Source organism: Polyodon spathula, chromosome 19, assembly GCF_017654505.1.
Source record: "Polyodon spathula isolate WHYD16114869_AA chromosome 19, ASM1765450v1, whole genome shotgun sequence".
Classification (NCBI taxonomy): Eukaryota; Metazoa; Chordata; class Actinopteri; order Acipenseriformes; family Polyodontidae; genus Polyodon; species Polyodon spathula.
Window position 1 is genome coordinate 5,067,791 of NC_054552.1, and position 25,650 is coordinate 5,093,440.

The 25,650-nt window shown below is 39.8% G+C and overlaps 1 protein-coding gene across 4 annotated transcripts in view; it reads left to right on the forward strand.

Annotated features, from left to right (window-relative positions):
• LOC121294321 (UPF0606 protein KIAA1549L-like) overlaps positions 1 to 25,650 on the forward strand; it is a 61,976-nt gene that overhangs the window by 24,838 nt on the left and 11,488 nt on the right. For 3 of the 4 annotated variants that reach the window (XM_041217916.1, XM_041217919.1, XM_041217918.1), the window contains exons 1-10: positions 17 to 3,830; positions 4,446 to 4,561; positions 8,227 to 8,440; positions 9,083 to 9,216; positions 9,799 to 9,967; positions 12,731 to 12,790; positions 13,263 to 13,414; positions 13,917 to 14,088; positions 14,676 to 14,839; positions 18,397 to 18,587. In XM_041217916.1, coding sequence (XP_041073850.1) covers positions 404 to 3,830; positions 4,446 to 4,561; positions 8,227 to 8,440; positions 9,083 to 9,216; positions 9,799 to 9,967; positions 12,731 to 12,790; positions 13,263 to 13,414; positions 13,917 to 14,088; positions 14,676 to 14,839; positions 18,397 to 18,587 — 4,799 coding nt within the window. In that variant the 5' untranslated portion in view covers positions 17 to 403. Of the gene's footprint in view, positions 1 to 16; positions 3,831 to 4,445; positions 4,562 to 8,226; positions 8,441 to 9,082; positions 9,217 to 9,798; positions 9,968 to 12,730; positions 12,791 to 13,262; positions 13,415 to 13,916; positions 14,089 to 14,675; positions 14,840 to 18,396; positions 18,588 to 25,650 lie in introns of those variants that run through there. The other variant, XM_041217920.1, reaches the window with a different exon arrangement.

Sequence of the window (25,650 nt, forward strand, 5' to 3'; positions counted from 1 at the left end):
AACAAGTACCATGTATTCAGCATTATCCCAAAACCAATCAGTACCATACACTGAATCTACAATACCATCCCTGTCGATATCTACAGAGACATCTTCCATATCAAAAGAACCTACATCTGGCTCATCACCATCAACCTCTTCATTGACAAGTACATCACTTCATTCTAACCAGTCATCAGCTAACACCATTGCCCTAACCCAGTCAACTGCAAAGTCCACTGAAGTGCCTTTCACAGCAGAAACACTAGCCTCACTTGGACAAAGTAGTGGTACAACAAAGTTGATTACTCTATCAGATAGTGTATATACTACCAGCAATGGGATCACAGTGCCAAATGAGACGTCTCAGGATACAGAAGCAAATACACATACAGCGAAAACCACCACATCAACCTCTTCCTTCATGACAACTGTCCAAACAATGGATAAGGACATACCTGTGACACACACAACATCAATGGTGCCATCTGTTGCTACAGAATACATTTCGAGTTCTTTTAGTGATTATTCTACCATGGGATCAGCTGAAACATCAAAACCTACAAAGCTTACTTCCACAGGGTCCCCAGCTGTGATGACAACATCCCAAGTGAACCAGAATAAAACTGACCTGACAACCAATGATGTATTTACTGGTGATATCAGGTCTACTGTTTTATCAGTGTCACCTTCTGTGACAACAGAACATCCCACCCCAGCTTCAGCAACAACAATGTCTCGCAACACTCATGTTTCTTCAAGAATAACAACAACCACAGTAAGTCAGACTACAAAAGAAGTAACTGGTAATTTTTCTTCACAAACCACTCTGTTGTACAGTACAAAAGCAACAGTCTCAACAAGCTCACCAACTTCCACATCAGCAGCTTTTATTACTGTCGATGAAATAAGTACCATTTCTGATTCTCAGCAAACTGTGTCCAACAGTGTGACTTCTTCAACTGGTGTAACAGTATCAATCAATGGTTCTGTGCAATCCCCAACTACAGTTAAAGATAAGACAACATCATTAACAAGTGCCTTTCCCACAATGGGATCTACAGTGCCGTCAAGTACAGAAGATACTACAAGTGCACCTCTTCCAACTAAAAACGGGACAGGCATAATAAGTACAAGACAGTCAACTGTTTCTTCTTTTGTTTCTGTCAGTGAAACAGCATTTACATTGTCAACCATCAAGCCAGAAGTCACAACTGAGGTAACGACCTCCCAGACACATACCACAGGGCCTCCGCATTTTAGCACCATGACACCTGCCCATACTTCAACAACAAAGCTAACTTCTCCTACTGTTTTTTCAACAGAACATATGACCAGTTTACTGTCAACTCCAGAATCCACAGTTTCCAGCTCATTTACAGCCAAGGTGACTGAAGAAACATCGACTAAGAACCAGACCACTATTCCAATAGCTACCTCAACTATACAAGAACTTTCAACTCTGACAGATCCCACTGAAAATATAACAATACCTTCAACAAGCTCTCTACCCAATTTACCCTCAACAGTGGCAAGTTCAGCTTCCACTGTTGCAAGTTCTGCACAGTCCACAGTCAACGTTTCTTTTTCAACAGCAAGTCCAACAACAAAAGATGCAACCGATAGAACCACCATCTTCAATAGCTCCTCACCTATAGTTTCGACACATTCCACCTTTATTACGGGTGACAAAACAAGTACTGTTTCTGATTCTCAACAAACAACATCAGTGTTTGATGGCGTAGCATCGTCAACTTCCATGTCAGATACTACTTCAGGTAGTGTCACGGAGAGGAGTACTAATGCATTTACTAGTGAAGTTGCCACTACTTTGTATACCACAGATTCCGCCAGTGGTTCTTCTTACCCATCGCCAACTGCAGTAACAGATAAGACAAGTACTGCTACAGCGGTATCATCATTTACAAGTGCCTTTCCAACAATGGCATCTACCCTGCCATCTAGTACAGGAGATACTACAAGTGGACCTCTTCCAACTGAAAATGGAACCGGCGTAGTTACTGGAACACAGACCACTGTTTCGTCTTTGGTCACTACCCATACGACTTCTGGGTCTTCAGATTTTACATCAGTTCATTCATCAGTAGAGCCAACATCTACATGGTCTCCTACAGAGTTCACTAAGTGGTCATCTACGTTGGCCACTACATCACCAACGGAAGTAACTTCGACTGTTTCCTCTTCTGTTACTACTAATGCTACATCTGGTTCACTTACATCACCAGGGAATTCATCAACAATGCCAACGTCAGAGCCATATACGGGTACAGAGTCTATAAATGGGTCAACTACATTGGCCACTACAGACTGGCTCTCAAGAAGTACTGAAGTGTCTTCCACCAAACCTGAAGATACTACAGAGGTCTCCACATTCAAGACCTCCACAGAGCCTACGATTTCTAGCACCATCACATCTGCTAATACATCACCAACTGCAAATGTTACCACTTCTGCTATTACAGATGCAACAGCAATGGCTAACTCATCATCGACTTCAGATATCACAGTTTCCAGCACATTCAAAACACTTGTGACACAAGACACATCTTCTGAAAGTGAGCTCACGTCAACTGTTTCACCAGTTACCACCCCACAAGGACTTACAACAATGATAACACCCAACACAACAAACACACAGACAACTTTGTCTTCCTCGGTATCAGTAAATTCCTCTTCCACTACTGAATCTGTAGGGTCCACAGCTTCTATGACAACACTCGAAGTGAAGCCAAATGAGACTACACCTGACCAGACCACAATTTACCTTTCTTCTACAGCCAGCAACATTAACATGACAACTGTTTCAGAAGTGAAACCAAATGAGACTACACCTGACCAGACCACAATTTACCTTTCTTCTACAGCCAGCAACATTAACATGACAACAGTTTCAGAAGTGAAGCCAAATGAGACTACACCTGACCAGACCACAATTTACCTTTCTTCTACAGCCAGCAACATTAACATGACAACTATTTCAGCTTCTCCATCAACAGAATCACCCACCACATTGTTAATACAGTTTTCTAGCCCTATATCAGCTTCTGAAAGTACAGAGACAGCAACTTCAGAAACAATCAGCCCTACTGAAAGAACCACCTCCATGTTGTCTTCACCTTCTGCTTCACCTGAGGTTTCTACATTCCAAACACATTCCACTGAGCCTCCACTTTCCAGCTCCATGACAGCCTCCCATACATCACCAACAGAAATACCTTCTACTGTTTTTCCAACTGCAAATGTTACCCATTCTCTCATTACAGAGGAAATGACTACAGGAGACATAGCCCCAACTTCAGGGTCTACTGTTTCCAGCTCATTAGCGACTGAAGGAACATCTCCGGAAAGTGAAACCACGCCAAGTGTTTCATCACTTACTTCAACAACCGTACCAGTCAACACCACAACAGCTGACACAGTTGAGACGACATCAACACAATTGACACCAGCAAGTACAACACACACGACACACGTTACTGTCACAAATGTGACCCCTCCATATACACCAACAGCCACTCTTGCAACACCCACAACTACTATGGTCAGCACAATACAAACAGATACACCACCTATCACAACAACACAATTAGTTACTGACACAGAGGCGGTAGTGACTTCTGGAGGAACATCCATAACTACAGAGACCACGAAAATCTCCTCATCCCCTTTAGTTACAATAACCGGAGCCTTAACTTCCATGATTACTATGTCATCGCAAACAACCAGGGACACTGCTTCCACTGTGCAAAGCACAACACGACCTCCCAGTACTACCGCAGTAAAGCCTCCACTGGAATGCAAAATTACTGAAAGAATTTGGGTGAAAACAGGTATGGATTGTTTAATGTTGCCTGCGTGTTACCATTAGATACCACTGTTTTATCATTTACAGTATATTTTGGGGATTAAAATGCAATATCTGATAGTGACCATTTATTTAATTGTAGTGATGGATGTGCAATGTTCATTGCAGGTAAAGGCATTTTTTGTGGGATTATTATGTACGCCACAGACAATGAAATTAAATTAACCACCTAGGAAATGTGTATTCTGCCATACAGCTGAGGGTTTTTTTCCTGTGACTTCAGTTATCTAGATGAATTGACTTTCCTGGTGTCTATGGTTAAGGTCTATTTAAAGCTGCAGTTTATCATAATGATGTTCAGTTAAGCACTAAAATATATGTTGTTAATGCTACAATACATAGAAGATTGTTGCATATACAGGTTCTTCTGGTAAAGCTCAAGATGCTTAATAGAAATTCAAAAGGGGATTGTATTTTTTCGAAATTTTTCGGATTCACCAACAAGAATGCTATTTTATTCTTGGACTTACATACTGTGCTATTTAAGGAGCAAAGTAAAGACAAAGAGCAAAGCAAAGCTGCTTAATTAGCTTTAGATTTGATACTTCATTGGCTTCTGATTGTGTGTTTCTTTCCACAGTTTTGTCTCTGAACTTAAGGAGAAACAGAGTCGATGATGCACTTAAACAGAATCTTAGGACTGGACTCACACAGGCATTGCAGAATGCTTTCAACAGCAGCGAAGTACATGCTCAGGTCAGCAGAGTCCCCTTTATAAACTCTAACAGGGTTTAAATGTGTTTAGGCTTGAATGAGCATTGACTAGTTTATTTTCTTCTTGATTGAACTGAGTAGATAACAACAATAAGCACTGTGCCTGTCTCCCTTGACAAGATTATTAATAAACTACACTTTTAAAGGTCTAAGTGAGAAATATACCTATGAAAGATTTTTCTTTAGGGTAGGTGCAAGAAGCATAAAGAGTAAATGAAGCAGTTACTGCTATCTGTTAATGACAATTGCAGAACTACTTGTACTTCAGGGATGCCAAAAATAAACATTAAACATTTCCACTGCTTAAACCCATAAGCATCCTGCTCCAATGACCTTCCATCCCTATCATTCAGGTCTCAACAAGAATGCTAAATAAAGCATGATCAGTGCACATAAGCAGGAAAAGGCCAGCGCTAAACATTTGTATCACACTTAATACTATTCTAAGTGAGAGTTTCTCTCAGGTCTGTGTCTTCCTGCAGGTGGAAATGGTTTTAGTTTTAGCACACAGCTATGCCCTTTAACACAGAGCAGTGACAATGCTGCTTTGGGTTGCCACTTTCTATCCAGACTTTGATTGAGAAAGACTGGATTGTTTAACCGGGGGGGGGGGGGGGGGGGGTCAAAACCGTTCTTCTTTTCCTTCATTTCAGTGTCATTCAATCTTGGGATCTTTCTAAAAAGAAAAAATACATTTAGAGCCACGAGCTTACGCTATCGATCTTCAGGTTGAAAGAACCTTAAAAAAAGCTCAATAGGTAAAAGAGAACATTTGTTGAGATTTACTGTACTCTAGAAAACACAGTAACCAGGGAACAAAAGGTGTAAAAACAATTCAGGCATTATAACCTGTGTTTTCTGACACAAGCCTTCACTTGAATGGTAAAATTGTACGTTCCCATTCATGCATTTTATGAATTTCATCTGCAAGTGTGCAGACTGGCACAAAACCCATCCATCCATTCCCTTTGAATACCTTCAAAACAGTGGGATTAAGGTGTAGTTTCACTTCAAGGCTAAATGAAATACAATCTCACAATAAGGTATTCACTAGAACTGAGCAAGTGCCAAATATATAGATATTCATCATCATAAGAGTGCATGAATACCCACTTGTTAGAATGTGCTTCAGCAACTTGAAAGAGTATTTATTCAGTAGATTATTGTGGAGTTTGAAGTGTTTGACTGAAAACATAAATGCAGTCTCAGAAATATTACATTTTACTTTCTATTTCAGAGTACAAGTGTAATTGCAGCTTTTATAATGGTGAAAACCTGTTTTGAAAGCTTATTGTTTGTGTGAGGGGGTGAGTCACATTAGATGACTATGTTTCTGTAACTGATAATATTGCTTTAGTAACCACAGAGCAACTAACCCTTTCAAAATTCATAAGAAGTGAAAACACAGGGCTCTGCACACTAGACCTGGTCTTGTGTCAGTATTTGAAATATTTCTTGACTGTTGTTCTCTGTCTTATACTGTCGCTGCCAGGCAGTTATTCAGATATCTAGACACATTGTTCGACATAATTGAATGCCTCTACCCAGGAGCAATAGACTGGAAGTCAACAGATGGATGTTCCAAAACTAATGTTGGTGAAGATAAAAAAAAAATTAAATTCAGACAGAGAGATACAAGTACAATACAGTATTTTTTTCCCTTTATTTAACTAGGTAGTCACATTGAGATTAAAACCTCTTTTACGAGTGAGACCTAGCCAAGCAGGTAGCAACAAGTCAATCGGCCAAGAAGAACAATACACAGTAAAATACAGTTAAGACACAGGCAAATCACATTTAAAACAATAATCAAAATACACAAAAGTGGTCAACTATCTAAAACAATTACAACTCTCAGTCACAAAATCATGCAGTACTTTTAAATTGCAATAAAGATAATCTGGTTCTGTAGCTTTAGTTTGGACTGGAACTCATTCTAGGACCATGGGGCATAATAACCAAAGGATCCTTTACCAGCCTCAGTACGCACATTTGGGATTTTAAAATGCAAAAAAGAATGAGATCTGAGGCTATGGTTATTATGGGATGCTATAAGGTATTCATTTAAATAAGAGGGTAATTTACATAGAATAGCCTAACATACCAGAATATACCAGTGCTTCAACCTGCGTAAAGCCAAAGAAGTCCATCCTACCAAATCGTATAATATACAATGATGAATATTAAATCTTGTATTTGTATTGTACCTCAATATAATGAGTCCAGTTTATCTAAAGTTGATGGTGATGCAAACCTATATACTGCATCACCATAGTCAATTTGCGGCAAAAACAAACAAGCAATAAGGCTCTTTTTTGTTTCCATAGAAAAACAAGATTTGTACAAAAAACCCAAAATAAATTTCAGTTTTTTTGCAAGATGTTCAATATGAGCCTTAAAATCCAGATTCCTATCCAACCAGATACCCAAAATACTTGTATTTATCAACAAACTCAATGTCCTTGTGATCTAAAGTAACTGAAGTTAGAGTCACAGGATCAGTTTTCCTTGCAGCAGAGAACACCATAGCTTTAATCTTACTGGAATTAAAAAGAAGCTTTAAATCAATTGAAGCTTTTTGAATGGAATCAAAATCAGATTGTAAATTACTAACTGCCAAGGTTAAGGACGAATTGCATGAATATAGAATGCTATCATCAGCATAGGGATGGTATACAATAGTTCAACTTATTTAATTCATATAATACATTACAAACAACAGAATACATACAGCAATAGAAAACAAAGCAATTTATTAAGTGTTACGACATCACTTTGAAAACCTTTTAAGCTGATCAAATACTTTACTGAGCGTTTGTTTCAATGTGTTATTTTGATGGTCTATAAAGATAATAAATGAGAAATTCATGTCTTTTTATAGAAAGTATCACTTTAGAGAAGATAACACCATCTATAAGGACTCACAATGTTATATGTAATGTACAGTAACTGTAAAGCTAGTTTAGGACTTTGATAATAATATTAATATTTTATTAATAGGAATATTTTGGATTTCTGGGTGATGAAGACCTAATGCTTTATGACAGGAAGGTGAATTGGATTGATCAAAACAGTGACAGAACTAAAGAATTTAAATACTAAAATATCACCAGTCCTGGAATTTATTTATGATTTCCACAACAGCTGTATTAAGATCTGCTACCATTTAGATGAACTGAACAAAAAAATACAGTGTCGATACAAAGCTGTAAACTATGATTTTCTTGGTCAAGTTCCTTTATGGGCACCTCTATCAATATCAATGATATAAAACACAGTTATTGTTTGTTTTCACACGTAAAGTTTACTTTATGTTTACAAAGCATTTGATCAGAGATGCCTTTCCAGGGATTGGCACACATAGTTTTATTCTTCTACTTAAAAGTCCAGGTATTTATAATAGTAGATTTGTCTTCTATCTGAACATATTACATAGCTTTTAACTTGGTAATGAATACCATTTTGTACCCAATAATAATCACATCATATAGGTTATCAGACTGGCTGGCAAACAATAACTTTACCAGCAATATTGCAAAGTGGGTGATACCTAATGTTATTGAAGATTATGCTTTGTTTGCATGCTGTGCATCTTGCCAGAGGTAATATTCCAAAGTATCTCATCTGGCTCTTTTTATTGCTTTTAGATTGAGTCTTTGACAGGCACAACTAATGTGACAGTTGGTTACTACGCTACAAACGACAGAACTGTCTACATCACAGCTGTTGTCATTAAAGCGTTAACTGATTATGGGGATCTGATGAGTGACATTAAACAGCATGTGACTAACGTTCAGTCACTGCCCATCCCTGTGGCTCCCTGGATCCCTACTCCTGCTGTCTGGATGCAGCTTAAGACGGGTAAGAACAAGATGCTCGAGGGATTCTCACGGGGAGCCCTTCAGTGTGATTAAGTGGGGCTTTCAGGGACCCCTAGGAACTCTTTTTATTTTGAATCGGAATGTTTTTAAGTAGTCTGTGGTACTGTGTGGCTTAATCAGTTTGCAGCCAACTACATTAAAGTAATTGGGGGAAAAAAAACTAAAAAAACCCAAACACTTGATGAAGCAAAAATCTGGATTGTAAGAAAAGAATCCAGCTGATTTTATTTGTTAAAATGCTGTTCTATAATTATTCCACATATACCAGTAACCCCTTTATTTTACTTGCCTAGATAGTAAAAGGGTCTGTCCTTACCTGCACCTACTTACAGGATTTGCTAGAAATTAAACAATGAAACAAAAATAACAAAATGCTTTAAATGACCTTTACTGATGGTTTCCATGCCTGCCTGTGGTTGCCTTTGGTATGTTGCTTATAATATTACAGAGCATGAATGTTAATCATGATCTTCATATAATTAAAGGATGACGGGATAAGACTAATCTGTTTATATGCTTTTGAATAGATTTAAATTGCATTCGATTGTGGTTTCGCTTATTTAAGCCATGATTGAAATTATGTAAATCTATTATTAAACGACTGGTCCTGTATCATCTCCAGTCCTCAGGTTTGTGGGAGCAGCAGACAATATCCAATCCTGCAACTTTGTTCAGACCATGGAGCAAAGGTTGCAGAATGCATTCGCAGAAGCAGAGTCAAAGGTCTTGAATGCAAACAACAACCTCACTGTTCAGGTAAATGACTTCCTTTTTTGTATTTTGACAACTCAATTAAATGGGATCAAATGGGGGCGATAAACACTTTTCCACAAAAATGGATGTGGATCTGTGACAAGCTAAGGTAAAAATGTGCAACAATGAAGGGTGGCATACTGTACGATGTTAACAGCTTCAAAACGTCTTAGTTTAACTCATTGCTACTCAAAAGTGCCTATGAAATAATGCAAACATCCTATAATAAGCCTATGAATATCATGGAGTTTTAATATATTCTATTAAAGTAGAAAAAACATTGGAAGATCAATCAAGAACCCCAGGTGCTTCAGTTGGGAGATATCTAACCGTGTTAAAAAAACATATCATGTGAATGTTGAAGAGCCCACCAATGATTTAATACCTGTTCTTTTTAAATTTGACAAGGAAATTACTAAAAAAGGTAGGGAGTAGTAACGAATATTGGTTTCACATGACCACTGATCCCTTTTAACAAACTGAATATAACACTGATGTTTCTGTTTAAGCTTTAGAGCATTTTTTAAAGAGGATCCTGTTCCTAAAAGCATGACTCAGCTCTTGTTTCTGTTTCTTTTCCATTAGATTTTGAGCACATCTCAGTCGGCTGAGTCCCCAGCTGTCACTTTGATCTATGTGGTGCAGAACCAGAGTGTGATGCTGAATGGAACAACCTCCAGCTCCCTCCTCAATCAGCTTACCGCAGAACTAGTGGGCTATTACCTCTTCTTCCCACCGCTGATCATTGCTGAACGTAAGTGTCATCTTAAAGACCATCTTAAAGACCATCTTAAAGACCATCTTAAAGTCTAGACCAGGATTGGGGAACCCATGTTCCTGGAGGGCCGGTGTCCCTCCTGGTTTTTGTTCCAACTGTGCCCTAAATTACTTAATTAGGCCAATAATTGGTAATAGTTGGTCCAATTAAATAATTTAGGGCACAGTTGGAACAAAAGCCAGGGGGGACGCTAGGATTCCCCACCCCTGGTCTAGAATATAGATTAGATAGATAGTGAGTTTATCAAATGATTAAACTGGAGGTCAGGTTGGTTTGCCTCATTATTCAGGTGAAATGCTTTCTTTAGAAGTCCATGGAGAGTCCTCAGCATCCAACCATGTCAGAACGGGTTTATTAACAAGGCATCCAGGATTATTTATTGTTTACCAATTAGTAAACATATCTGGACAGCAGTGCTTCTTATCTGTGAGTGAGAACAGAAAGGGTACTTTATTTATTGTCACTGCCTCCTGTTCTTATGTAAGGCTTAGGGCTAGGTTCCCAGATTTTCCATGTTACATTCGGAGTTGTGTCATCCACATTGTTACTATCTGTTCCTTAAAGGTAGAATGGAAATAATTTTAAAAGCTTGTTATTCCCTCACTCTTGTGTCTTTCATGTTATCTGTATTTCAATTATTGTCTTGCTTCTGCTTTTCAGCAAATCATTGAAACTTTAAGCTCAGAAAGATTTGTACATAGCCACAAGCCTAGCTGCTGAAGACCATTTCATATAGCCTTGGTTTGGAATCCCACAAGGTCATTGGATTATTACGCTCACCTACAACACCTGTGCAAGCTTTCCTGCAGACAATTGCTTTGTAAATGCAGATTGATTTAATTGCTGCTATTAACTATCCCTAGGCTTGGTTTACCTAGGCTATTTGAAAAGGTCTTCCGGAGCTAGTCTTGTGGCTACTGTGTGAATCTTACTGAGCTAAGACTTTTCAAAATGAGTGATGAAAGACAGAAACAAGACTGTAATTGGAAACCAGGTAACATGAAGGACATATGGGTTCTGTAAGAGAATGGTCCCTTTTGTAAGCCCTTTCCATTCTACCTTTTAAGTGACTTTATCATTGCTAAATTCTTCACCGTCACCTCTCAAATCAGCACCTGTGGACCAGTATAAGGCCAGTGGCCAAGTTATGAATGCAAGTACTGTAAATCTCCATAGCAAAAATAAAATCCATTACCAACCCAATTAGTGTCCTAACTTGAAAAGGGTGCTTTTTTATTGTAGTTTTGTTAAAGAAGACCAACTTCATACCCATTTTGAAGATACCATCTTTTCTAGATAGAAAGGGAATTTCAAGCAATAAGTGTTTCCTACAGCTATGCACAATCACTTCTCTTTGTGTCCCAACAGTGGGTTATCTGTGAAGGATAATTTACCACTGGCTGATGAGATTAATTCATTTCTAAGACAGTAAAATTAGTTAAAAAGATAAAAGCAACATTGTTTTCATATAATGTGTTTGCATATCAAAGACCATAATACTGGTAAATAATTTACTTCAAGGGTTTGAAGGAAGAACCCGTTGTACTTCGAATTTAGTAGAACTCCTCACTGTGTTCTGTGTTGTATGGGAGTGAACAAAACAGATTTTTTTTTGTTTTTAATTTGCTAAAGAAATGTTTGCTTAGCTGATGCTGTTATTCTGGTCACATTTCACACTTTGGGAGGCAGTTTTCCTTGAATACCAAGATAAAGCACTGGCACAGTATACAGTACTGTACCAAATAACCAGGGCATATCAGATATGATGCAGCTGCATTGCTCTACGTTAGGGGTCTCCAATCCTGGTCCTGGAGAGCCAGTCTCCCTCCTGGTTTTTGTTCCAGCTGTACCATTAAGTGCTTGTTAGAAGCTTAATTGGTCCAATTAATTAATTTAGGGTACAGTTGGTACAAAAAAAAGGAGGGACACTGGCCATTCAGGGCCAGGATGGAGACCCCTGCTCTACATAATTGTCAATTAATTCAATAAAATGTAACTGTAACTATTACTTCACATTTTATTCTGAAAATCAAGCAGCCAAAAAAAAAAAAATCTTTATTTTTAGAATTTCCACTGAACTTGATACAAACTGCTTGTAATCTTTTTCGGCGACTGTTGTCCATTTACAAATTAGGCAGATTTTAAAACTCCCGGATTGTCTACTTCAAAGTTGCCTGCAATGATGCAGTGCAATGATCTGTCTGTTCTCTTAGTTGTTTGCAGCTTTACACAGCTGTGCTTTCAGTGAGAGACTCTTTGATACAGCAGCAAGGGTGTAGGGGTGTACGGGTCCAGGTGTGATGGATGTATAACATCATGTGCACAGCATCAATGTTTGTTACAGTATCAAAGCAGATAATTAAAATAAATGAGCAAGATCATCACGTAATCAGCCAAAAAATCCTATTGTATGAAAATGATGAATTCCTAATTAACAATACTACGTGCCTCATTTACGAAAGAACACTAAACATTGTGGTGCAGTGTGAGGGAGTCTTGGACATTATCACTCACAATACATGTAGTGTGCACGCTATGGTATGTAAATTAAGCACATAGTGTGCATGTAAATGAATGCATTCTCTGTTAGTAAATGGGGCAGTACATTTTGATTTATGGTGCATGTTAGGCTCACTATTTAATGTGCACGTTACATCTACATATGCTGACCTTTTGTAAATGAGTCCCAATGTCATGAAACTGTTTCTCATTTTTGTTTGCATTACTTTTTTTTTTTAGCATTGAAGTATAACAACCTTGACACTTCACCTTCAACAAAAGACTACTGGGTGACTACAGGTATATGGTGCTGTTTGTGAAACTTAGTAGATCATCTCTTTAACTGCTATTCGCTTACCGAAATGAGAACCTGTAACAGCAATCATTTACTGAAATGTTCTTATTCAAGATTCGGTCTCACAGCTGCCTTTGAAGTCCATTCCAATTACTGTGGACCAATAATATTAAGCAGTGGACTGGGCAGACGTAAAGTGTTCAACGTACATGTCCAGAATGAAAATGTAAAAGGGGATCTAGATTATGAAAAGCTAAATGATAGCACTAAGACGTTATTTAATGGCCATGCTAGAGAGCCATGTTGACTAAGAAGATTATTTTCAAGGTTTATGATTGTCATGTCATATTAATCGGCACTAGTTTTACAACTTTGTGTGCGAATAGAAAAGAGCTCCTGAAGCATAAAGTAAAAAGACACTTTGATTTTGCATGTAATCCTGTGCCCTGTCTTTTGTTTTACTTTGTGAACCTCAAGTCATTCAAAACGTTGATAATTCCTCCCTGAATGGAAACTACCAGAGCTTTGCCAGCCTGATGGAGCAGCGGCTGGCAGAACTCCTTGTGATCGCCCAACAGCAGGGAAGACGGTTCAGGCGAGCCACCACAGTGGGGAGCTACACTGTTCAGGTTAGACGTGAGCAATATTAGATACCAAGCATTTCAGTTTAATGTAGGGAATAGTTACCTGTACGCTACAGGACTTCTTACACCATGTCCCTGTATTAAAAGGGAAAACGATGCACTGAACTATGTGGTAAGATAGGGTGAACATCTTAGGTCGGTGCGTGGTGGATATCGAGCTGTATAAAGAAAGAAAGTAGTTTGTCAAGTGCTATATACAGCTTAGGGCTAAAAACAGAATAAATAACATATCTGGGTCTCAAATAACTCCCTCTCCACCAGACGTTCTATGGAAATCAGCCAGTTAGGAAGTTATTTCCTGTTAAAACAAAATTGTAGTAACATGCAGTAACAACATCATTTTGTCATAACAATTTCTGTATCTAAAATCGAAAACACAGCCCAAACAATTTATAAATAAACTGAAAGCATAGATTGTCCGTCCTTAATGTTTCACTGTTAATTATAATACAGGCATTGTATTAACAGTGCTGTCTTCTTTCCCCAGATGGTGGAAATGAAGCGTGTTGAAGGTGCAAAGAACCCCGTTGCATTGACCTACTATGCCCTGCAGAATGGCACCCCATTGCTAGGCACTACCACAGCGAAAATCCTCAACACTATAGACTCCCAGACCATGGCCTTAACACTGGGCTACTTTGTGCAGCAGCAGGCGGAACGTTTGTACTCTCATTTGTTTTCTTCTTTATCCAAGTATTTTAGGTTTGGCATTGCATGCAGGGGTGCAGTAGACAAGGGACCTGCATTGTGCACTTATTTCAAATGTTTCAATAGGGAAAACTGGCCTGAGTCACTTCAGTTACAAGTGTGATCTTAAGAACAGCACAGAAGGCAGTACCAGCAACACACTCTGAGATAAATTGAATATACAGTACATTATACATGTGCAATTCAACCGAAATAAATAGATATTATCAGACTTTTCAGCACAGACTAAAGGAACCATGAAGGTACTACCACAACACCTGCTGCTTGAGCAAACCTTACTCATCAGGGGTGACCTAATTAGATTTCTCAGAGTTGGTTTACTGCACTACAGCTACAGTGAGTAGATTAGCTTTTTGTGCCCCACGTGTGAATCAGCAAGAATGCTGTGCCTAAAAAAATATACCCATTATTTAACAATGTTTACAAGAATGACAATAACTGAAGATGTCAAGTCAACATCATACAATAAAAATGCCTTAACTTATCCTTTCTGTATCCACTGCATGTATAGTGAGATTGTGTCTTGGTGTTTACACAGCTGTGGTAAAGAATCCCCCAAATAACCTGTGGATCATTGCGGCAGTGCTAGCTCCCATTGCTGTGGTCACTGTTATCATCATCATTATCACTGCAGTGCTGTGTCGGAAGAACAAGAACGACTTCAAATCTGACACCTTGGCCAACATGCACCAGCGGGCCAAGGTAAGCACTTGGGTACAAATGTGCAATAGGGACAAGGAGTCTTGGAAATTTGTAGTACAAATGGAATAGAGATAATGAGGAATAATTGGAACTGCATTCGATTGGCATGCACGCTTCCTCTAAAGGAATATAGCTTGGATGATTGAGCCACCTTGGGTCACATACAGCGTGCACCTCTTGTATACTACCTTAGAAGAAACCACCATTGAATAGCATATAGAATACTATAACTGGAGTATACAGCTCACTTTATGTATTCTATATATAACACACAGAATTTGTCGTAAAATGTACAAACGAATGGGCATTATAATCTGTAAGTTATGGTAAACATTGCATTTATGCATTTTGAGGTTGCACTGAAAATCAATTTTTTTCACAAATGCTTTTTCCGCTTTTGCTATTGTGTAGGTGTCTGATGTGTTTGCTGATCTCAACGATACATGCTAATAAGTTACCAACACACAAGGCATAATAATAAAGGGATTTCCCTCAACTCACATTTCCTTTGTGGTACAGAGAGCCAAGAATAGTTTTTTAGCTTTGGTTGAATAAATTACTGCTATGTGCTTAAATGTAACACATGTAATGGTCTGTGAAGGACGAAACGTTTTGCTTTGACAAAATTCATTCTTATGAAGGTTTGAACTGAACTGAGAAACATAAAAATTCACCTAATCAGGATAATTTTTTCTGACTAAATTACCACCAAAACATAATGTGGGATTTCAAAATCATGTTAGCAGTGGTAAAAGTAATAGACTTGCTTTCAGAACAAGACAAAAAAAAAAAAACAGATTCATCCTGCATTGCTGTCATTTTAATATATGTTATATTGCAACACCAGTATATATATATATATATATATATATATATATATATATATATATATATATATATATATATATATGTGTGTGTGTGTGTGTGTGTGTGTGTGTGTATATATATATATATATATATATATATATATATATATATATATATATATATATATATATATATATATATAGTAGTCCATAACCAGTAATGTATTGTTTAGATATTGTAATCACTCTGTTTATATGGTAGGGATTACAGAGAGTACAATATACACATTTTCTTGACCATTGTATGTTTTGTATCATGGAAGAAGCTTTGATTTTTCCACACTGAAGATCTGCAATGGCTGTGACCTTCTTCAAGGAACACCTACAATGAACATGGTACCATAGCTCCGGTGTCTAGAAACTTGACATAAGAGACATTTTTATTATCATTTCTTGCAATTAGCCTGTCAGCAACTTTATCGTCATGATCAATTATCCGAAGTAAAAAAGCACGATGACAGTAATAAAGGAAAAGTTCAACCTCATTTAAACACTAAGACAGAAATGAGCTGACACTGAAGCTAATAGACACTCTTCTGTGACAGAAATTAAGTGATTGTTGAAGAAAAAGGAATTAAGATAGGAAGAAGGAATGAGAGAGAGCATTATACTGCATTAGAGACATTTATTTGCAGTCACTCTTGTCTATTCAGTATCTCTGACAATCAGTATTTCTGACAGTCGCACAAGGTTTAACTTCATGGTTAGAAACAGCACTGCTTGGTAGAATGGTATGGTTAATCATGATACAATGGAAAAGTCCAAGAGTATGCTGTCTAAAAGTGGAATTGCCATCATCGATGGGTCACTTTCTGGTTATAGAGCTGTATGCATGTTAGTCATTCTGACTGCATACTTTAGACATTTTGTTTTAATTGTGTCACATATATGAAACCAAAGGTGTAATCCCCTTTTCACAGCCTTTAAGCTCATGTGCCTTATGCACGGTTATATGATATACAATGGTTTGCATGAAACCAGGTGTCAAGCACAACTCCAGACCTGTTCCTCAGAGTAGAAGACACATCAACAATGTCTTTGAAGATTGGATTTTGTAAACCTGGACTATGATGATGGCAAAATGCTTGGTCTCTAAGATTTGACAAACAAAGGACAGAATAACAAGAAGACCAGCAAGGGCACATGATGCATGAGTATGCACTGGCATAATTAGAAAATTGAATATGGTTCATTTGCTTGTCAAGGAAACCGTCTAAAATACATTCACAATACATTTCAGAGCAGCTCAACTACAATTAAGCTTAACCGGATTGTATTATGCAATGGCGTGGTGATACATCTCCGGACTTCGGATATGTCTTCCATCTTGTGATGCTAATATGTACTGTACTGTGATGGTGATATTTCAAAGTGTCTGCTGCTTTCCTGCCGTTTGGAAACAGAGCTACTCTGTCTCTTCCACACTCAGTGTCTGGAGGCTATCCATTCATTCGATTGCATTGCAGCCAATATAGTGATGGAATATCACTCTGCCAGGTAGCATGCTAATCAGTGGAGTGCTTCAGTCTGCAGCAGGTTCGCTTGCTGTAGATACAGTAGCATCCAACATATTATACAAATGGCGTATGTACAAGGTTACATATAAATATGTTAAACTCAGAAAAACAAAATGAAGCCCAAAAAGCAGATTTGTGCTTTTTTGTGCCCAACCAGAAAATTAAATACAAAAATTGACAATTGGGCCACTTTTAATGCAATAATACAGCTCTGATGCTGTGGACTGTGTACTAAATATGTAAATGTCTATCACTATCACCCATATCAATAACTCCATAACATAGTTTTTTTACCCCATCGAATAATATAATTGTATTCCCTGCCAGTAGACCACAAAGAGGGTTGAAAAGGGTTATTTCTCCATTATGATTTCCTAGATTTTGTCTTTTTCTTTAGTTGCAATTCTGTCACTCAACAGAGGTGGGAATTTTGACAAAATTGCTACTTAATTTTATAAAGCGTGTTTCAAGAAAGAAAGACCCTGTATGGTCTCGATATTCAAGCATCGCTTTTTCTTGAAATACATGACACATATAAATGATCAGATGCTGAGGTAGAAAACAGGGCCAGTGTATTGATTTCTCCCTGCCTGGCTGCAAAGAGGCAGTCATGTGTGATTGACTGAAAGTTTATAGCAGTGTGCAAATGTGCACAGGCTCTCCAGAGAGATTTAAAACTGTTTCTTGTCAAGATTATTGTCTTCCACTGCATTTGACTACAAGGGGACGTTTCATCAGGATTTATTTTGCTCCTTGATTAATTGTCTCGTACATTATATTTAATGTTTTCTGCACAACACTTATTTAATTTTGAAGGAACTAATTTCCGTTACACCACATTCCTATGCTTTCAGGTAAGCTGTCAGCATTAATACTGTTTGTGTTCTATCGTGGGTCAAAGATGTGATACTTCCTTAACCACATTCATTATATGAATGACTTGGGTGACATTGGTATACTTTAGATGGCTATTATACAAAGTTGGCTGTGTAGGAGTGAACTTCATTCAGTAAAGTGTGTGGGTATACATTCTGTTAAACAGAAAGTTGCATTTTTTCAATGTCTTTCTGAAGGGTTGTCTAGAGGAACATAGGGCGTTTTTTGTTATTGTTCTCTCATATACATTCCTATTTTGCAGATAGAGGCGATTTGTAATCGTTCTTATCTTCTGCAGCCAGTGCAGGGGTTTGACTACGCCAAGCAACATCTTGGGCAGCAGGGTGGAGAAGAAGAAGCCAGTCCTGTGACACAGGAAACAGGAGTTTTACCACTTCCTGTCAGAGATGCACCTCTGTCTCAAGAGAGAGGGATTTCACAGGATGGAAGTACTACAAAAACAACAATGACCAGTGAAATACGCAAAAGGTAAGACAGTGATGCTGGACTTCTTATTTTTGAGGTACCGGTAAACAAAAATTCAAAATTTTTTTTTTTTTTTTTTGTTAATTTTCTTTTTAATGTGTCCCCTCTCCTTAGACAAAAGTGTTTTAATACATATCATCATTTCAGAAATATATTAGGAGCAGTAATAAAATCCCATATCTCACCTTAGCTTCACCTTAGCATCATTATGGCACCCCAAAACATGGCTAATAAAAATGCATATTTGATAGTTTTCTAAGGTGTAATGCACACTTTATTTCCCCAGGCAAGCTCCTGGACTCTACACAAACATGATCTAGTAAATATAAAATCACCTAAGTAAGGGAAAACAACAACGTAGGTTTCCTGGAATGTGTTTACGAGTAACCCATGTTCAGCAATGTATTATTAACAAGCAGCTTGTCAATTTCAATACATGAGTATGTAAGTGCTGAATGACACAGTCAATGAATTTATTATGCAGAAACATGCATTAAAGAACTTGAAGTTTCATGAAATCTCTGTGTTGACTGAGTGGTAACTCAACAATAGAGTACATTTTTTAAATCCATATCTTTTTCCAGCCTCTATATGGTATTTAGTAACTTGCCAGTTGTGTCAGAATTGCCATATCTCAATGGAATGTTAATGTTCTTAAATATAGCAGCATTGTTTTGATGTAGGGAAAATGTATTTTTAAAACCTAGTATTGGTCAAAAGTGGTTCTCAACAACATCAGAATGTGTCTGTTTTTAATACTACAGCAGTAATAGTGGTCAGGTTTTAAAAAAAAACAAAAAAAAAACACATGATCATGAAAACCAGTGTCGCTCCTTTCTAAAATCTGATAAAACATTGGTTCAGAACACCTGGTACTGTAGTTGAGATATCGCAGTAAAAAGTACAAAGTTGTCAATCCATGTCCTTGTTCAGAGTGCACTATAATGGTGTCATGTACAGTAAGGTCCTTAATATATCTTTATTATTATGACATAATTGTTTTATTACTTGTTAGAGTGCCCATCACCTGTCACTGTTTCATGAATAGCTGTGTGTCTTGCAGTAGACATGCTAGGGTTACAATGTACCTCATTTCTCTTTCAGCTGTGCTTTGATACTGAGCTATACCGATATGTCCAATGTTTGGTTGCTTGGGGAAATAGTCCAACTTTAAATAATACGAGAAGTACATCATATGAAGTCCTATTACAGTAGATTAGTGTTTATTGCATAGACTAGGTGCCTACTGTAACAGTTTTATGCAATTATCAGTAACATATACAGTGTAATACATTTAATTGTTTACCTGATAATTGTATACAATTGTGAAGTACATTTATTTTGAAAATGTATGTTCCTTATTCTGGTTAAACGAAAATGTATGTTCCTTATTCTGCATTTCACAGGAATCTACTGCATGTGTATTTTCATAGAAAGTATACTTCACTTTTTTTTTAAAGTTAACAGGAATATGTAATTATCATGTATGCAATGCATTGGAATGCACTGTAATTGTATAATTCTTAAACCTACTGTAATATTCTATTTGCATGCTATGGCTACAAAAAAAAAAAAAAAATTCCAAAAAAAAAATTCCAAAAAAAAAAAAATCTGTAAATATAGTTTTTTCTTAATTTTCCAGAATATATATTCACTGACTGGTACAATGCTTAAACACTGCTCTTACAACTACATTAATTTCCTCTGCAAGAAGTATTAGGCCCCCCCACCTGTACCTCTCACTCAAATTCTATTCAGTACGGGGTCTAGGGGGCCCTAATACCTGTTGCACATGAAGTGATCTTATACTGTGGCAGTCAAAGTAAATCTAATGCCTGGAGAAATTCTATGGAAATCAGAGGTCACAGCTGCCCACGGGCATGATGTCACAGCACATCCACCATCTTAGTAAAGGAAAGACGTACACATTATGAATCCATACTTAGGGAACAAAATGTTTTGAGACAGAAAAAAAAAAAAAAAAAAAAACCTTTAGAAAATCTTCTAAAATTAAAAGTGTACCTTTTAAAAAAAAAAACAGAACATTTCTTACTTCCAGATTGCCCTGAGCAGAAACGTAAAACCTAGGGAAAACCTCTGATTTGGAGGTACAACCTCTGATCTGGCAATACTGGCTGTGAGACTGATGGCGCAACGCCCACAAAACAAAATGATTTATCTTTATCCAATGGCCATTTGTTTTAATTGTCTAATTAATGTTTAATTATTAATTTTGTTTTGCCATGTGCCATGCACAAAAATTCGATGGCCTCAGTTTTGGCAAGTGTGTTTGGCAAATTATGGAATTACGTTTTCTTTATTTGATTTCAAGAAGCAAAAATTCTCATTGATGTTGTTCTTTGTTTAATAAAGGCAAAATCATACAAGTTATATTCTACTTTTTGGTCTGTATTTTGTATGACGGGGGGAGGGGGGGGGCAGGTAGATTTTTAAGAAGGTGTGGCAGGCTGGCGAGTGGATAGAGGCCCAGAGACAGACTGCAGTTCAAAAAAAAAATAACTGTTTTATTATAAATAAACAAAAATAAAGTGCACAAGGGCAAAATAACAGATACTCAAACACAAATAAAGCAAAAATAAAACTCACAAAAATAAAGTTTCCAGGCTGGGCAATGCCTTCACTGGATTTAGAAAATTCAAAAAACCACAAAACAAACACCAACCTGCTTCCTCAGCTCCCTTCTCCCAAATGAGAAGCTGAGGCCTCCTTTTATATCAGGTGGCTGGGCGCTGATTGATCGTTAATCAACCTAATCAACTAATCAACCCCAGCCACCTGAACATAATAAACCCAGGCAGGCAGGGGAAGTTAACCCCATCCCTGCCAATTTAAAAAGGGCAGAGCTTTGCTCTGCCACACACCTCCCCCCATGTACAACGTACACCGGCCGCAATCGGCCAACTCCCCCCCCCCCCCCCCCCCCCCCCCCCCACCCTCCTCCCCCCAAGAGTCCAATTATGTCCCTTGGGCGGGCTGTTATGGTGGGTGGTGGTGGGCGGGGTTGATGTCGGAGCCCCCAAGCCTTCTTTGGTTGAGGGGGCCCCGAATGTCCAAGGTAGCATGGCGACGGCGGCCCGGCTCCCTCTGGTGGCGGAGGCGGCGACGGCGGCCCGGCTCCCTCTGGCTCTGAGAGCGGCGGCGGCTCCTCCCTCTCTGGCTCTGGGGGCGACGGCAGATCCTCCTCCCTCTCTGGCTCTGGGAGCGACGGAGGCTCACCCCACCCCTCTCTGGCTCTGGGAGCGACGGCGGCTCCTCACTCCTCTCTGGCTCTGGGAGTGACGGAGGCTCCTCCTCCCTCTCTGGCTCTGGGAGCGACGGCAGATCCTCCTCCCTCTCTGGCTCTGGGAGCGACGGCAGATCCTCCTCCCTCTCTGGCTCTGGGAGCGACGGCAGAGGCTCTGGGAGCGACAGCAGATCCTCCTCCCTCTCTGGCTCTGGGAGCGACAGCAGATCCTCCTCCCTCTCTGGCTCTGGGAGCGACGGCAGATCCTCCTCCCTCTCTGGCTCTGGGAGCGACGGCAGATCCTCCTCCCTCTCTGGCTCTGGGAGCGACGGCAGATCCTCCTCCCTCTCTCTCTCTGGGAGCGACAGCAGATCCTCCTCCCTCTCTGGCTCTGGGAGCGACAGCAGATCCTCCTCCCTCTCTGGCTCTGGGAGCGACAGCAGATCCTCCTCCCTCTCTGGCTCTGGGAGCGACAGCAGATCCTCCTCCCTCTCTGGCTCTGGGAGCGACGGCAGATCCTCCTCCCTCTCTGGCTCTGGGAGCGACAGCAGATCCTCCTCCCTCTCTCTCTCTGGGAGCGACAGCAGATCCTCCTCCCTCTCTGGCTCTGGGAGCGACAGCAGATCCTCCTCCCTCTCTGGCTCTGGGAGCGACAGCAGATCCTCCTCCCTCTCTGGCTCTGGGAGCGACGGCGGCTCCTCACCCCTCTCTGGCTCTGGGAACGACGGCAGCTCCTCACCCCTCTCTGGCTCTGGGAGCGACGGCAGCTCCTCACCCCTCTCTGGCTCTGGGAGCGACGGCAGCTCCTCACCCCTCTCTGGCTCTGGGAGCGACGGCAGCTCCTCACCCCTCTCTGGCTCTGGGGACGACGGCAGCTCCTCACCCCTCTCTGGCTCTGGGGACGACGGCAGCTCCTCACCCCTCTCTGGCTCTGGGGACGACGGCAGCTCCTCACCCCTCTCTGGCTCTGGGGACGACGGAGGCTCCTCACCCCTCTCTGGCTCTGGGGACGACGGCAGCTCCTCCTCCCTCTCTGGCTCTGGGGACGACGGCAGCTCCTCACCCCTCTCTGGCTCTGGGGACGACGGCAGCTCCTCACCCCTCTCTGGCTCTGGGGAGCGACGGAGGCTCCTCACCCCTCTCTGGCTCTGGGAGCGACGGCAGCTCCTCGCCCCTCTCTGGCTCCCGGGAAGGCGGCTCACCCCTCTCTGGCTCCCGGGAAGGCGGCTCACCTCTCTTTATTGGAGTGACCGGTGGATCTCCCATGTCTACCGCCAGGTAATTAACCACCATGAGAGCAACCTCTGGGAAGGATATTGGGTGGTGTTGTTCCTCCCACTGTTCCCACCTCTCCCCATCTCGACGCCACAGCGTGTTGATAACTATGGGGAGATCGTGGACGAGGTCTGCCTCAGGGTGCATCAACCAGTCCCAGATCTCCTGGGACGGTGGTGAAGGTGGTGGTGCTGGAGGTAGTGGGGTGGCCCCTGATGCCCAGGGTGAACACTGCACCTCTTCCTGGGCCTGGTTGTAGGGGCATCCTGCCCAGTTGTGGCCGTCCTCCTCACACCGGCCACACCAGTTTGCCGGTGGCACGTCTGGGCAGGACCGCCAACGATGGTCCTCCTTCCCACACCAGGAACACCAGGGGAAGAGGCTGGCCGGGTCCTCCAGCGGTGGCTGCAGCAGCTTACATTTCTTCAGCTGCTTTTCCTGCCTTTGCCGCTGTCTGCTCTTCTTTCCCCATTTTTTTTTTTTTTTTTTTTCAAAAAAAAAAAAAAAAAAATATTATCCCAAAAATTCCACAAAACAAAACAAAAATACTGCTCTGAGCCTCTAGGTGGCGCTATCCCACTTCTGACACCAAATGTGGCAGGCTGGCGAGTGGATAGAGGCCCAGAGACAGACTGCAGTTCAAAAAAATAACTATTTTATTATAAATAAACAAAAATAAAGTGCACAAGGGCAAAATAACAGATACTCAAACACAAATAAAGCAAAAATAAAACTCACAAAAATAAAGTTTCCAGGCTGGGCAATGCCTTCACTGGATTTAGAAAATTCAAAAAAACCACAAAACAAACACCAACCTGCTTCCTCAGCTCCCTCCTCCCAAATGAGAAGCAGAGGCCTCCTTTTATATCAGGTGGCTGGGCGCTGATTGATCGTTAATCAACCTAATCAACTAATCAACCCCAGCCACCTGAACATAATAAACCCAGGCAGGCAGGGGAAGTTAACCCCATCCCTGCCAATTTAAAAAGGGCAGAGCTTTGCTCTGCCACAGAGTAGATTTTTCTAGCATTTTGTCCCTTAGACAAGAAGTTTTTTTTTTTTTTTTCAGAAATGTAGAAGTGTAAAAAAACAAGAAAAATTATAATGTTGCTAGTGCTGGAGGGTTTACAACCTTGGTTATAACTGATGCCATGTTTCCATCTGAATGTAAGACTATGTGGCAAAATAACTTTGAAATCAGCAGGCCAAGATCAAAACAGTTCGAAAAATGTCAGCCCTAGTTAGGGATGTGTCTCATTTATAAAAACTCGCTCTCCCCTGCTCGCTGTGATGGAGGAAGTTATTGACAGTATAGTAAAGCAAAATTGACCAGTCTGACAATCTGTACTGATTTTTGTAACATAATAGGACATGCTTTATGGGATGGCTTCTTAGATAACAGCAGTGAAGGACATGATCCGATACTTTAAGACTGATGTTAATTGCTATTAAAAATGAATAGCAAGAACCCTCTTTGCATGTAGAATTTCAATGGTCTTGTCATTCAGACAGTATCTTTAAATAGCTGCCATACATTACACAGGCAAACATAACTAATTCAACCTTTAACATATCTTCATAGGTAACAGAGTCAAATCGCGAGCATTCAGGTTCATTTGGTCATTTAATATAATATCCTGACCTGAACTCTCATATTATTAAAGGAAAGCAGAGTTCTGTGATTTCTTTTGATATCTTTGTACAAGACCATATTGCCTAAACACTTTTGCATAGAAACCCTCACATTGCCTCACATACTGGTCAAGTCTTACTTTGCAAAGTAAAACATAAGCACTAAACCATCTTAACTGTTTATATTTTATTGGAATTAAATTATATTATAAGCACAGAAGTTATTTTTTGTAGCTGTGAATTTAAACCAATATGCTCTTAAACTTATTCAGAGTTTTTTGCTGAAACTTGTTCGGTACAGGAAACTGTGTCCATTCACAGTCAGTAGCATTGCAATACCTCAAAGACTGCACCCTACCTGTAGTCCAGTCAGCCTTGCCTAGAGACTGCACTACTATATTGCCTTGGTTCATCCAAGGCTACAGGTGTTATCCAAGGATTATGCTAGTTTAGCTGCCACCCAGAGAGGAGTTTTGAAGGGGTGGTGTAGCATGAGCCTTTGACTGACATGAAAAGCTACTATATTTGAAAATCATAGGTTTCCAAGTCAATCAAGTTAAATCAAGAATCACTCATTTTTATTTGTAGATGGGGCACCTCATTTTATTTCAATTTGAGCTTGTCTCCATATTGTTTTCAAAGCCGTCTTTGTCCAGTGCACTGCAGCATAAAGCTAATTTGTTTTTAGAGCAAGCAGTTAAGTAAACATGAAGCAATTATCGTTATTCATAGCGTTATTCATAGCAGTCGAATAAGGACAAGCTGTTCTTTTCTGTGTGACTGGTTGTTAAATGTTGCAGAATTGTCTGTCTTCCATCTGCTGTGCTTGTTTTCAACAAACTTTTTAAGTTTGAATTCTGTCAAGAAAGTAGGTAACCTTGAAATGAGGCTTATAAGTAAAGAACTTAGTCTTAC